Raw genomic sequence first — 13,855 nt, forward strand, 5'->3', positions numbered from 1 at the left:
ATAAAGTGAATTTGTGTGTAAACAAAACTCTTATCCTGTTCAATGTACTTGGAGTTTAAATCCCTCCAATGGGGCAATACATTTTTGGATTTAAAATCAACTAAAGCAACCATCATATCAAAAATAGGAATGAAAAGATAGAGAGTTGTTTGGGACTGAAAAGCCACATTCTCTTTTATGTGACACCCATCCATTCACAGAGCAGCTGGAGTGCAGTGTAACATATAGCATTATGTTAAAATTGGCATGAGAAAAAAGTGTTTTAGTTGAATGTAGTTGAATGTGTTTCAATATGAGATAAGCCAATGCCTCTAAAGCTTGCTTTTGATACTCACAGGTGTAAAGGAGTATCCGCATAAATGTTTACAACATGTGGCTGAACATCCAAATTGCTTTGCAGGAGATACTTGTCTATTTCGTGGTGTCCAAATCGTGAGCAGAAATGAAGTGGAACATGGTCTTCATTATCCTGGGCATTTACTGGAAAAAGATAACCATCATTTTGAAATTAGTCCCAACATTCTGTGGCTCCATCAAACAGCTTAGACCTCATAAACAGTGACAGATTTATTTCTGTTGATTGGTAAATCAACAAGCTTCGGGCTCAGCTAAATGGCTAATTTATTTATCAGAATGATAAAGAAGCATATAAGCACACAGAACAAGGTAGTGGGTAAAGACTTTGTATTATAATAATTTTTTCTAAATTGTTGAAATGTTGAAAGTGAAAAGGAGTTGGTATGGTATTTCTCTGCAGATATACAGTATACAAATGAATCAGAGTCATTTAAATGGATTTAATAAATGTGAAATCATTTTTCATTTGTGTGAACAATTGCTTATATTCACATCATATATATTTAACAGTTTGTACCGGTTCTCATTATGTGCACTAAAACTTCCTTCTGCAAAAGTTCCACACTAATTTACACTTCAGAGAGAAAAAATGTCTCATGTTCCTGCATGCTGTATATAGTCTGTATGTCACTTTCTATGGGTCGGAGGTTCTAAAGTCATATAAACACACACCACAGTAAATCTCGAAAGTCATTTGTCAAAAACACCTGCACAGCTTTTCCCACCTACAACAGTACACCCACAGAAAGCTATTTATTCAAGAACTATTTTTGCAACAGCTCTGTTGATATTGTTGTATTAAAATATAGTTAATATCTTGTAGGCACATTTATGGAAATATCTTCCCTGCAGTATGAGTTGCTGTATGTTTCTACAGCCCGTTAGCTCTCTACACTGAAAAGTGCATTTCATATTGATGAAGGTGAAACACCACATTAAAACATTTATTTCTCTTTTTCTATTTAAATACTAAAAAAAGCTAGCTAGAAATGCTGTAATACTTAGGGGGGTGTTTACTAAAACTCAAATGTATCCAATGTTTTATTAAAACAAAGTCAACCTACAGTAACTCCGTCCATGAATTCAACTCATTCATCAAAAAATCTGCTTGAAAAAGTCTGTGTAGGAAACGTCTTGACAAAATCGCACAACAATGCGAATCCAATTTTTTCAAGTTGTCGATTTTTCCCAGATTATCATATGAAAACCAATGCAGATCACAATGTCAAGAAACATCTACATTTTGTAAAAGGGACATCTGCCATTGACATTAGCTGGAGCATTTTTGGATTTGGATTTTTAGCAACTTTGGGGTAAAATAAATCTCTAAAAATTTGAACTTTTTTCCTTTAAAAATTTGAGTTTTCCCCCTAAAAAAATTGAAGCTCCATAAATAGACCCCTTACTGTACCAGTCAGAGGTTCAGCAGCTCTATAATAATAATAATAATGATCATCCATGTCTATTGTTTTGTGTTTAAATGGCGTCAATTCTGGCACACAGCATTAATAGCACCATTGCCATCTGATTGACTTGGTTCAAGTCAGTGTTAGCTGTTGTTGCAACCTGCTAATGCTACCTACCACAAGGTCCAGGCTGAAAGTAATTTCAAGGTTCCCTAACATTAATATGCCTTATTTCTCTCAACAGGATGAGCACTGCAAGATGTAAGGTGCGTGAAAAGACCTTTCTGTATAGCATCAATGCCCTTTGGCATCTATTTTTGTAGTTTGCTTTTTCACTTCAGTTCAGAAAATGAGTATTTCTTTCTTTTTAACTCCATCCACATATAAGCGTAATGCCACATGGGGCTGTTTTAGTGAGTTTGAGTCTTTTGTTTTGAAACAGACCAAAAATAGAACTTCAAAGTGCAAACCCCAAGCAGCTTGCCATAGACATATCAAGTAAGGGCACTTCCCAAAACTTCACCCTCAAAAGCATATCAAAGTAGACAAGTAAACTATGATACACTAGTACAGGTATGGGATTTGTTATATGGAAACCCATTATCCAGAAAGCTCTGAATTACAGAAAGGCCCTCTCCCATAGACTCCATTTTATCCAAATAATCCAAATGTTTTAAGATGATTTCCTTTTTCTCTGCAATAATAAAACAGTAGCGTATACTTGATCCCAGCTAAGATATAATTAATCCTTATTGGAAGCAAAACCAGCCTATTGGGTTTATTTAATGCTTACATGATTTTTTAGTAGACTTAAGGTATGAGGATCCAAATTATCGAAAGACCCCTTATCCGGAAACCCTGTGGTCCAAAGCATACTGGATAACAGATCCCATACCTGTATGCTTATGCAGATTTTGCTTTCTTCTGAATAGAGGCAGTTTAAATAACTACAAACATTAAAACATACCATCTGCTTTAGTTCCTTCTTCCAACAATAATTTGGTAATATTCAGATAACCTTTTGCCGAGGCCAGATGTAGGGGCCTGTCACCAACCTCTCCACTCATATTAACATCTGCACCAAATTTCAGTAGAAGACTTGCCACCTTGCAACAGGAAAAACGATGATTATAATCTAATGTTGCTACTAAAAGTTTTATTTAGGCAAAATAAAGCATTTTTTTTCAATTCCATAAATGTCATTTAAAATGACAAACCCCTGTAGAATCTTCTATCAAATATACACATTTTCATTTGATAAGACCTGTAAAGCTTTGCGCAGAGCAGGAAAGGAACCAATGCTAACACACATGAACAAACCCCGATTTTTTTTTCAATAGACTGGGGCATTTCACTTGAACATGAACTTTTAGCAGTGGCATTCTAACCCAATTTGCAGTGCTTCTTTGTTGTGGTTTTCATTAATTTAGCTTTTGTGATTTACAGCCATCCAATGCAAACATTTAATTTATTTAATTAGAACGAACACTGACCCTAGCATTCAGATAGATGGCTCAAAAATAAAAATTAAAGATAAATAAGAGAAGGCCTTAAAGGACCAGTAACATCAAAACATTTTTTTAAAAAAATTGTTAGTACACATCAAAAAAAAAAAGACCAACACAAATTATAATTTAAAATCACAAAGCCTTTATTAAGAAATAACTTACAGAAACTGCACTTCCTGTCCTGTACAGAAACGGCGAAAGCGCGACCATCGATGCTGCTGGGCTCGATTTCTCCTCCCTGGCTACTCTACTGACAGCGTGTGAAGGAGCAAGATGGATGCCTCTTTCGCCGTTTCTGTACAGGACAGGAAGTGCAGTTTCTGTAAGTTATTTCTTAATAAAGGCTTTGTGATTTTAAATTATAATTTGTGTTGGTGTTTTTTTTTTGATGTGTACTAACGATTTTTTTAAAAAAATTTTTTGATGTTACTGGTCCTTTAAGACAAACACATTAATATATAATAATACTGACTATTATTTACTGACAATTATACACAATGATTATGACTATTGATACCTATTCTCACAATCAAGCGGTTCTTTGGTTGCCTTGGTCCCTGGCCCTAACAATCAGGAAGGCACAGTAACAATGCTAATTATTAAAAATATCTATAACAAATTAAGACTGTTTTGAAAAATAGCTACAGTAATACCATGTACAATACACTAACAAGTTCCTTTGAAAGTGAATTAAACTTTGTGGTTATCCCAGAGCTGTCAGTGATAATGATTACATTATACATACAGAATGACCTTTACCTTTTAAATAATAAATAAATACTTAGCATAAATACTGCTTGACCAGTGTATTATAACGCAAACCCATTATAAAATGTACCTCTTCATTAGCCAGTGGAAAACATTGCTCAGTGCTTACCTGTTCATGTCCATTGTAAGCTGCAATGTGAAGTGGAGTAAAGAACACGGCATCTTGGACATTGACATATGCTCCATGCTGTAATAGAATATCCACAGCCTGAAAATAAAAATTGTAGAAAAATAAACACTTGAAATATATGCAAAGTTCATATTGGCTCATACAAACAATCATATTCTTCACTAGACATTAGTGCACCAAGAACAAAGAGGACACTTTTTTAATATCCTTATAACTCCTAGACAGAGGTTGCCAACCGCAGGCAGATATTGATGGTTTTTAGGCTACACATATCAGTAGCACATTGTGTATGCTCTCAAAATCATGCCACAGTATGTGACTTACCCTTCATATTTGAGCAGATGCATTACATTTTTCTTTCATCATCATTTATATATATAGGGCTGTCAAGATACGCAGTGCTTTCTTTAAAAATGAATGTGTTTTAAAGTGACTAAATATAATGTACTTTTGCCAGCACTGGTAACACTGGTGTGTTTGCCCCTGAAAAACTACTATTGTAATGGAGGCGATTGAAAAGAGGTGATATGACCTAGATTAAACAGTGGATAAGCTCTGTAGAACACCATTGCATTCTATAGAGTTTATAGAGAGTTTTTTCTGTTTGAATAGCTGCCCCCATGGCTACACACCAGCTTATTAATATAACTAAATAGTGTTTCTGAAGCCAGTTCTACCAGTGCAGGGCAACCGTAAACGATATATTAATTACTTTAAAAAAACATTTTTTTGGTAATAATGTTTCTTTAAATTGATTTGCGTGTAAAGTCATGCAGCCACCACTTACAACTTTTTTCATGTTATATTGCTTCTTTCCACTATAGAGTAACTGTGAAACACCACAACAAAGTAGTACAGGTAATACACTATTATGGATGTTTGCCAGTTTTACTCCCTGGAGACCATTTTTGTGTATTTTAAACTGATACAATTACTGAATGTTTACTAGGCTTATAACATGATGCATGATAAAGACATGATACATTTAAGCATGAACATGTGCCAAGCAGCTAGTGATTTATATAAATGTTTTTCTTCCTGGTCTGTTAATCTCATTTGCTATTTATCTTGACAATTGCAATGACAGAATAATTCTTTGAAGGGGAATTCTTGAGGGCTTTATTCTTAACTGTTGTGCCAATCACCCGACAGAAAAACAATTGAGACAGTGAAATATATTGAAAGGTAGTGAAGCTTTTTAAAAAGGAATGGAAAAGCAGTGACCTCTATGTTTGGTTTTAAATAGAAGTCTATATCAATTTCCATGGGTGGCAAAACATTTCAGGACCAGGTCAGCATCTAGGTCTAGTTTACTTCCACATGATTTAGTACAACAGCCTGAAATTCAGTATATCTCAGAAAACACACTGTGCGCTGACAAATTGGATACTTCTCATTCTCTTTCTTTGTGACCACTGACCTCCACTCTTTGGCTTTACTTCCTACAAATATTACTTTTCATTTAAGAGGAAAATAGCTAGTAGTATTTCAAGTGCTATTTTATTAATTTATTATAGATTTTTACTCATTTTCTAATTTAGGTGCACAGATCTAAGCTACCTTTGTTGTTTTACAACCTATAAGGAACACGAATTGGGGAAAAGTAGAACAGCAGTATCAGTGGTGGTAAAGCAAAACACAAGACATGTCTAGAAATACATGTTATATAGGAGTTTTTAAACGTTAAAGGAAAAACTGTAATAATGTACTGATTTCTTGATTTTATACCAGTACCCTTTAAAAATGAATATTAATTATTTACCTATGTTTCTATTTACAAGTTTCTATTTATCACATAGGTGAATAATATACTTCTATGTATTTTAATCTATTTTATACTGTTGCTTTTTTATATAATGGTTTTACATTTTGTTCACATGAAGGTGCAGTTTTGACATCAGAGTAACCCAAAACAGCCACAATGGGATTCATATTGTATCATGTTGGGGGTTATTTACTAAAACTGAAACTAACCTCATTAAGAACTCATTTATCAATAATGAAATAATGAAAAAGTCGGAGTGACAAAACGGTGCTACAAAATCTTGCATTAATACGTATCATAGAATTGATGTTCTGAAAACTCGACTTTATCAAATTGTTACTGCATAAACTAAACTTTTTGGATTATCTGGGAAAAACCCAGACTTTTATTGGATTATCTAGCTCAGATCATGATGTCAAGAAACAACTTCAGGGACATCTGTCATTGACTTCTACATGACCTCAACAAGTTTGAGATGGAGATTTTTCAGATTTGGATTTTTAGCAGCTTTGGGGTATAATAAATCTCCAAAAAATGTGAGGTTCTTTTTCACAAAAAATGTGAGTTTTCCCCTAAAAACCCTTGACCAGATAAATTTGAGGTTTAATAAATGGGCCGGTTTGTCTGTTAAACACCTTTTTTTTGGCAATTAACGCATCATGCTTTGGAGTTGGTAATAACCCCACTGGCAGGTTACAGTGGGTTATAAATGGCTTCCACAAGTTTGAAAATGGAGGGATTGTATTAGCTGAAACTTTAGTATAAACGTTTGCTATCTTATGTATGCAAGTAGCATAAACAGTTTAAAGTAATATGTCTTTCTTCTTTCTTTTTTTTTGTTACACAAGTTTTTTGTTTAAGAAAGTTGTTCCCAAATTGTGGGACTGGACTCAGATGGGGAAAGGAGGCGGGCGCAGTGGGCTTTGTGCTGAACATACTTTGCCTACTGGTTTAATCATGAAAAATCTGTGGTTTTAGTTTTTTCTTAAGATAAACTGGTCAAACAGGGAAACCTGGCAATAATTAGATTATCGGTTCACAGATAATTCCCTTGTATAATGGATTCCTGCCAACAAAACAAAGGGTGAAGGTGAGTGGTTGTTTAATGGTAATCTAATTATCACACGAATCAAATATGGAGTAGCTTCAGTTTACCCTTTTGACCTGTTTAGTTCAAGAAATAACAAAATAACAAAACCAATGATTTTCATGATTGAAAAAATAGCTAAAAAGTATGTTCAGCACATGCCCAATTCAAGTTGGTATACTACTCAATTCGAGGAAGTATACTGTGGGGAGCATTGTTATGAATATTTACTTGCTGTCCTAGATATTTCTAAAAAATGGCTGACACTAATGTTTTTCTATATCTATAATATTGTGATAGACTAAGGGGGATCCTGATGAATGGTTTGACCTCAAATGGAGGAGCAGCATGTAAAAAAACATTTAAGATGTGTTTCTCTCTATTTTAGTTATTTTTATTCTGCTGAGGTCATGGACATCTACTCCAAACAATGAATCCCTCCCTAGTATAAGGGACTAGTATGAGGTCTTCAATCTATAAATTATAAACTATAAAAGTGAATACAAGACATTATTGGGGTTATGCAATAAAAGGCACTAAGTTTAACTAGGTGCAGTAACCCATAGCAACCAATCAGTAGGTAGCATTGACTGGTCACATGTTTAAAAGTTTAAAATCTTATTGCTTGCTATGTGTTACTGCTCCTGGGCAAACTTAGTGCTTTATATTACATATGGGAAACTGTTCCACAGAACTATCACTGTGCGGACAATTCTGGAAATATTTACTAAGTAACATGAAGACATGTAAGTCAAGGTTTCAAGTAATTTCTATAAAAAGATGATCAGTATAAAAGAGATAGGTAGAACCAAAACAGTCAGAACCAGGAAATAGAAATCCTGGATTCCCACCATCTACTCAAGAAAATTGCTAGAATTTAAGTGGTAAAGTGTTACAGAACTGAAAAAAGAAGGAGCCGAGGGTGTATAAATACAATTCCAGTCTCTAGGAAATTAATTCTTTACCATCATTTCTATTTTTTTTTTTACCAAATAGTACCTTCCCACTTAATGCCCAAATATAAACTCTGTTTGTGATTTTAGTGTTCCAATATATGAGTATGAAAATACTATTCAACACCGAGAGGCATATATCAAATATTATTTAAGATTCCCATTGTATAATAAAGTTTATTACAAAGACATATCACTCACTTGTTTTCATGCCATATCACACATGGTAATCTTAATTCTACTGTATAAAAAAGTTGGTCCATAATGGCAAGTACTCTCTCCTGTAGTTTCAGTTCTTTGACCCATTGCCTTTGAATATTTCATCTTTCGCTACAATTTTTAAAAGTGTTCTGCTCAATGGAAATAAGTGATATTATGCATGTAATGTATTTATATTAATCAGCAAGAATAATGTAAATGAATGAAAATGGAAAAAGAATTATGTACCTCATGGTTTCCTGCAATGGTAGCTATGTGGAGGGCAGTAAGAGCACCGTAGCCAACCTGCTGAATATCAGCTCCTCCATGCAAAAGAGCAGTCAGTAGTTCTGCATTATCCTGGGGATATGTGAAAATTATTCATTTTATGATTGATAATTACAACAACTCTGTGCCATAACTTTGTAAAGGTTACTTGTCCTATACCAAAACTGGTAACTATTGCGGCTTTACACAATAAAGACGAAAATATAGAATCAAAATATAGAAAGTTCATTCCATAATGTGGTACAGGTATGACATTTCATAGTATTTAAAAAAAAGAAATTATAAGACACATAGTACAACATACTGGATAATGCCAGGCACTTTTTGCAATATTTGAGTAATTGACATATATATGGTAGACTAGCTTGTTGTCTTTCTGAAGCCAAAATGTAATTCAGTACTGACACAAAACCACTGCTTTTTACTGTACATACTTACACACATAGTTAGGATTTCTTACCTTGTAGGCTGCCATGTGGAGAGCAGTAAATCCATTTTTTGTTAGTCTGGATGGCCGTAATCCTTTTAGCATGAGAGTTCTTATATGTGACTTGTTACCTGTTATAATATATATATATTATCTATTTCAATACTTGTAGGTTACCAATACTAGAACCATTTATATTGTTGCAAAAAAGTGACTTTTTATTAACATACCAGCTGACACTTGAGAAAGGGCAATTACAGCCCGAAACATGTTGTGTATAGCAGCTTAAATAAATATTAATCACAAGCAGTTAATCTGCGTCAGAGTGCTCTCCTCTCTCCTACTGAAAATACCAGCTAAACACCAAACATTTGGCAGGAAAAAAACCCCTTGATTTTCTAAACATTGAGTTAACTAAAGTGATGAGTAAATTTTTTTATCATGCATGGATTTGCAAGAAAAAAATCTGTGCTTCACTATCTGCAAATTTGTTCATGAATCTGCGGCAATGTACGCAGTGCCCATTGACTCCAATGTATTTTGCATGAAAAAAATCACCATGATCACCTTGAGCCCAATGTACTTTGCACAAAAACTTGTGCAAAACTTTGTGCAAAAAAGGCCACTGATTTCAGTGTATTAGACAAAGCTTCAATAGTCACTAGTTAACTGTTGATGAAAGCAATATTTTGAACTCAATACATATTTTATACTTTATTATAAGTAAGTATTATAATAAGTTATACAGTACAACAGGTTAAATATGCACCTATAAATGTTTCTCAATCTATTGTGGATCTATTGTGGTTCATGTTGATCAATGAGAAATAAATCATATTTTACTAACAAAATAATATAGGTTGTGAATAAAAGCAAATTAGTGAGCATTTTTTAGACACTATATAATATTCTCTTAGCAATTTTTTCATTTTTACTATTGTCAAGGGGCCCTCAAACATATGTTGCTGGTCTAGGTTTTTCTAAAGAGACAAATATAGCGGTCATCCCAATCAATGCTACATGTCTAAACACTTCTATATTGGGTATTTTGGTTTTGTTTCACTTTGCTTAAGCATACCACTATTGTAATGTGATGCTTAGCAATGTTTCACAATAATTTTCCAGAAATTCATTTAGGACATATAGATAAAACAGTCTTAAAGGGATACTGTGATGGGAAAACATGTTTTTTTCAAAATGCATCAGTTAATAGTGCTGCTCCAGCAGAATCCTGCACTGAAATCCATTTTTCAAAAGAGCAAACAGATTTTGTTACATTCAATTTTGAAATCTGACATGGGGCTAGACATATTGTCAATTTCCCAACTGCCCCAGGTCATGTGACCATGACAGTATCCCTTTAAGACTGTTTTATCTATATGTCCTAAATGAATTTTTGGAAAATTATTGTGAAACATTGCTAAGCATCCCATTACAATAGTGGTATGCATAAGCAGATTTCAAAATTGAATATAAAAAAATCAGTTTGCTCTTTTGAGAAATGGATTTCAGTGCAAAATTCTGCTGGAACAGCACTATTAACTGATTAATTTTGATTTTTTTTCCCCCATGACAGTATACCTTTAACTGATGCATTTATGACCTACAACTGCATCTCACTGAAATGAATATTTTACAATAAGCTTTCAGCATATAGGATGCATCATTAATACCCTCTCAAAATGTGTATGGTACAATGTCACATGAAGCACACTAAAGACATTTAATTGCATGATGTATGCAAACTATGTTAACACCTTCTACACAATGCCATTATAAGGTATAAAATATAGATGTCACTATTGCTCCATAGATTCTATCATTGAAGATGCTTAATTCAAACCATACATACAGGCGGTACACCTATTAATGTCTTCAATGGAAAATAGATGGCTGGTAATACAGTGTTTGGTTCAACTTGGAATCTGACATGCTTTGACTTTTCTCCTTGCATTATCCAAGCATCTGATTGATTTATAAATGCAATAAAGTGCTAAATGAGTCATCCACTTCCAACAATAAATGTTCTGCAGAAAGAAGTGCATACACAATAGCAAAAATAAGCTTGTGTTAAGATAGTTTTGAATTCATTTCCATCATAAAGGTTCAGTGAATGTTGAGCTCCTTAAATAAATATTTTGGGGATGATAAAACCGATGACCTGATAAATAATTCATCTTGAATTGAAGAGCAGTGGAAAAGTTCTAAAGAGCATTACCTTCAGCGTACAGTAAGTCATTTAAATAAATATAGCTCTTCTTAATCTTCTATTTAATGTGTATATTTGATATGCTTACTTTTGAAACTTTTTTTTTTATACTTACCACCACAGATGCAACACAAATGAAGCAGAGAGAGGCCATTTTCTGTTCGATAGTTCAAGTTGACTTTGTTGAAGGCTTCATCTGAGCTAAAAAAGTAGAGTTTACAGCTGGTGAGATTAGATTTTGCTAGTTGTATAGTTTTAGTTAAATAAGTAATTTTCATCTATATTTAACTTTGCATTAATTAGTAAGCAACTTCAAACACAATGGCTAAAACATATATAGTACAGGAAAATGGTCAAATTGCAAACGTTCTTTAGTGTTTTTGCAAGTAAAAAAAATAGCAAGAGAGCACATTAACTAATCTTATGATAGATAACCCCTGTAGAATATCACAACTGAAGGTTTCAAATTATCTGTCTCTTGTCATAAACCCTTTTTTTTACATTTTTAACACTAAACTTCTTTGTACAAGCAGCAAATTAAACCCTATAATCCTTAATGACTTCACATGGCAGAAGCTTATTTCCAAACAGCAAATCATGCAGTTTTGGTAATGCACTGGCCTTATCTATACTTAAGTATATAACACATGTTGCTCTATTTAAATTTATCAAGATTAATATAGTATTGCCATCCATGAGAGTTACAACACAAAGGCCCAGCAATTCCACAGACAGCAGTCAATAAATATAGTTGCAAGTGTAAGAACCCATAGGGCTAATGTGCCCCTATGGTGTTAAATCCCTACACTTCCTGATATCCCTAGTTGCTGGACAGAGGCCCATGTATCTATTTGTAATTTGCATAGTTGTATTATTGGCCAAGAGGTGTTATGACCACTTCCTGTCATACTTTGATATAGCGAGTGAGAAGGGGTGGATCTTCCTCTTTGGCTTCTGGTTGCTGACCCAGCTGGGTGTTTCCAGGGAGCCTGGGTACAACAAGGCCCAGTAAGGCCTTTCTGCCCTAGAGGGACCAGTACTTCTAAAGAATAAAGTCGGGGTGCAGGGACCCCGTGAATGAGGCCAGCTAGAGATAGGATACTACCTGTAATAGTACTCTCCAGGAGAGTAAGATAGGTAAGTTAAGTAGCAAGAGCAGCTTGACTCCAAATAAGAGGGATAGCAAGGAGGTAGCTCTCCCATCAGGCAAGACTAGCCTGTAGTATAGGGACATAACCTAGTAGGGAATTAGTGCTAGTGCCTTTCCTGATCCCCCTAGTGAGGATCCAGGTCACTGTGCTGAGATCCTGATGGTGTATCTATCCAGAAGTTACGCTATGCCTCAGGGAGTTCCACTGTGCTCTCCCATTGGATAGATTTCCATTCTTGGGACTCCAAGGCACGGGATTGAGGTTTGCAAGCCATAGGCTTTTGGCTGACATTGACACAAATTTTTCCATCTACTCAAAATGAAGTTATAATGGAAGCAATCGAGTTTTTATTACATTCAAATTATTTTCTCTTTAATGGGCAATTTTACTTGCAATTACGTGGGGCTGCAATGGGGGCATCGTTCTCACCCACCTACGCCAATCTGGTAATGGGTTGGTGGGAAAGGATCTTCATCTTTGGAGACCAGAATCCCTATAGACATCAAATTATACGCCTATACAGGTACATCGATGACTGTATTGGCGTCTGGGATGGGGACGATGCCTCTTTTGCAGCCTTTGTTGCATATTGTAATCATACGGTCAGGGGGATACAGTTCACCTATGAAACCAATGAGACAGATATACCATTTTTGGATGTAGTTTTTAAAAGCCATGAAGGTAAGATTATTACGGATCTTTTCCGTAAAGCTATCACACGTAACACCCTTCTCCACGCAGGGAGTAGTCACCCAGAGACATGCCTGAGGGGCATTCCAGTGGGGCAGTTCTTACGGTTGCGTCGAGTCTGCTCTACTTGGGATAGCTTTAATACACAAGCCATGCAGTTGTGGGACCGCTTTGTGGAAAGGGGTTATTGTGAAGATGTTATCAAAGCGGCCTATGATAAGGCGGTGCTGGCAGACAGAGAACAATTATTGCGTCCCAAGCCCAAGCCTGAGGTTGGACCCAGGGGGCATCAGGTTCAGAGAAGGCAACCAGCGGTTCGTTTTTGTACCACTTATAGCCGAGACATCTATTCGATTAGGAGGAGTGTTAATAAATATTGGGGGATACTTTTACAAGACCCCGTACTTGCTAAATTTTTAGACAAAACACCCTCCTTTGTGTTTAAAAGAGGGAAAAATTTGGCATCACACATCTCCAGAAGCCTATTTACGTCTAAAGGACAAACTGAGGGCAAACCTTGGCTCAAATTTAAGGGGGTTTTCAAATGTGGCCGTACCAGATGCAAGTCATGTCCATGGATTAATGTATCTAAACAGTTTCAGAGCTCAGTGGTAGGTACTTTATATGATATTAAGGAATACTTTAACTGTATGTCGAAAGGGGTGATCTATCTGGCGACATGTGAATGTGGGGCCCAATATGTGGGTAAAACCATTAGACGGGCAGGTACCCGTATTTTAGAACATATTTCAGCCACCAACCGTTTGGACACTAAATCGGCTATAGCAAAGCATCTACTTGAGAAACATCAGGGGACTGACTGTATGTCTTTTCAAATTATAGATAAACCCCCCAGAAATATAAGAAAGGGAGATCTTGATCAGAAATTATTAAGGCTAGAGGCCTATTGGATTTTTT

General features: G+C 35.2%; 1 protein-coding gene across 1 annotated transcript in view; it reads right to left on the reverse strand.

Annotated features, from left to right (window-relative positions):
• tnni3k.L (TNNI3 interacting kinase L homeolog) overlaps positions 1–13,855 on the reverse strand; it is a 134,634-nt gene that overhangs the window by 104,777 nt on the left and 16,002 nt on the right. Inside the window, exons 3-8 of the mRNA XM_041590350.1 lie at positions 11,212–11,297; positions 8,921–9,018; positions 8,422–8,532; positions 4,149–4,247; positions 2,731–2,869; positions 336–480 (exon numbers count right to left, since the gene is read on the reverse strand). Of these exons, the coding sequence (XP_041446284.1) occupies positions 336–480; positions 2,731–2,869; positions 4,149–4,247; positions 8,422–8,532; positions 8,921–9,018; positions 11,212–11,297 (678 nt within the window). The remainder of the gene's footprint in view (positions 1–335; positions 481–2,730; positions 2,870–4,148; positions 4,248–8,421; positions 8,533–8,920; positions 9,019–11,211; positions 11,298–13,855) is intronic.

The sequence above is a fragment of the Xenopus laevis genome, chromosome 4L, assembly GCF_017654675.1.
Source record: "Xenopus laevis strain J_2021 chromosome 4L, Xenopus_laevis_v10.1, whole genome shotgun sequence".
Taxonomy (NCBI): Eukaryota; Metazoa; Chordata; class Amphibia; order Anura; family Pipidae; genus Xenopus; species Xenopus laevis.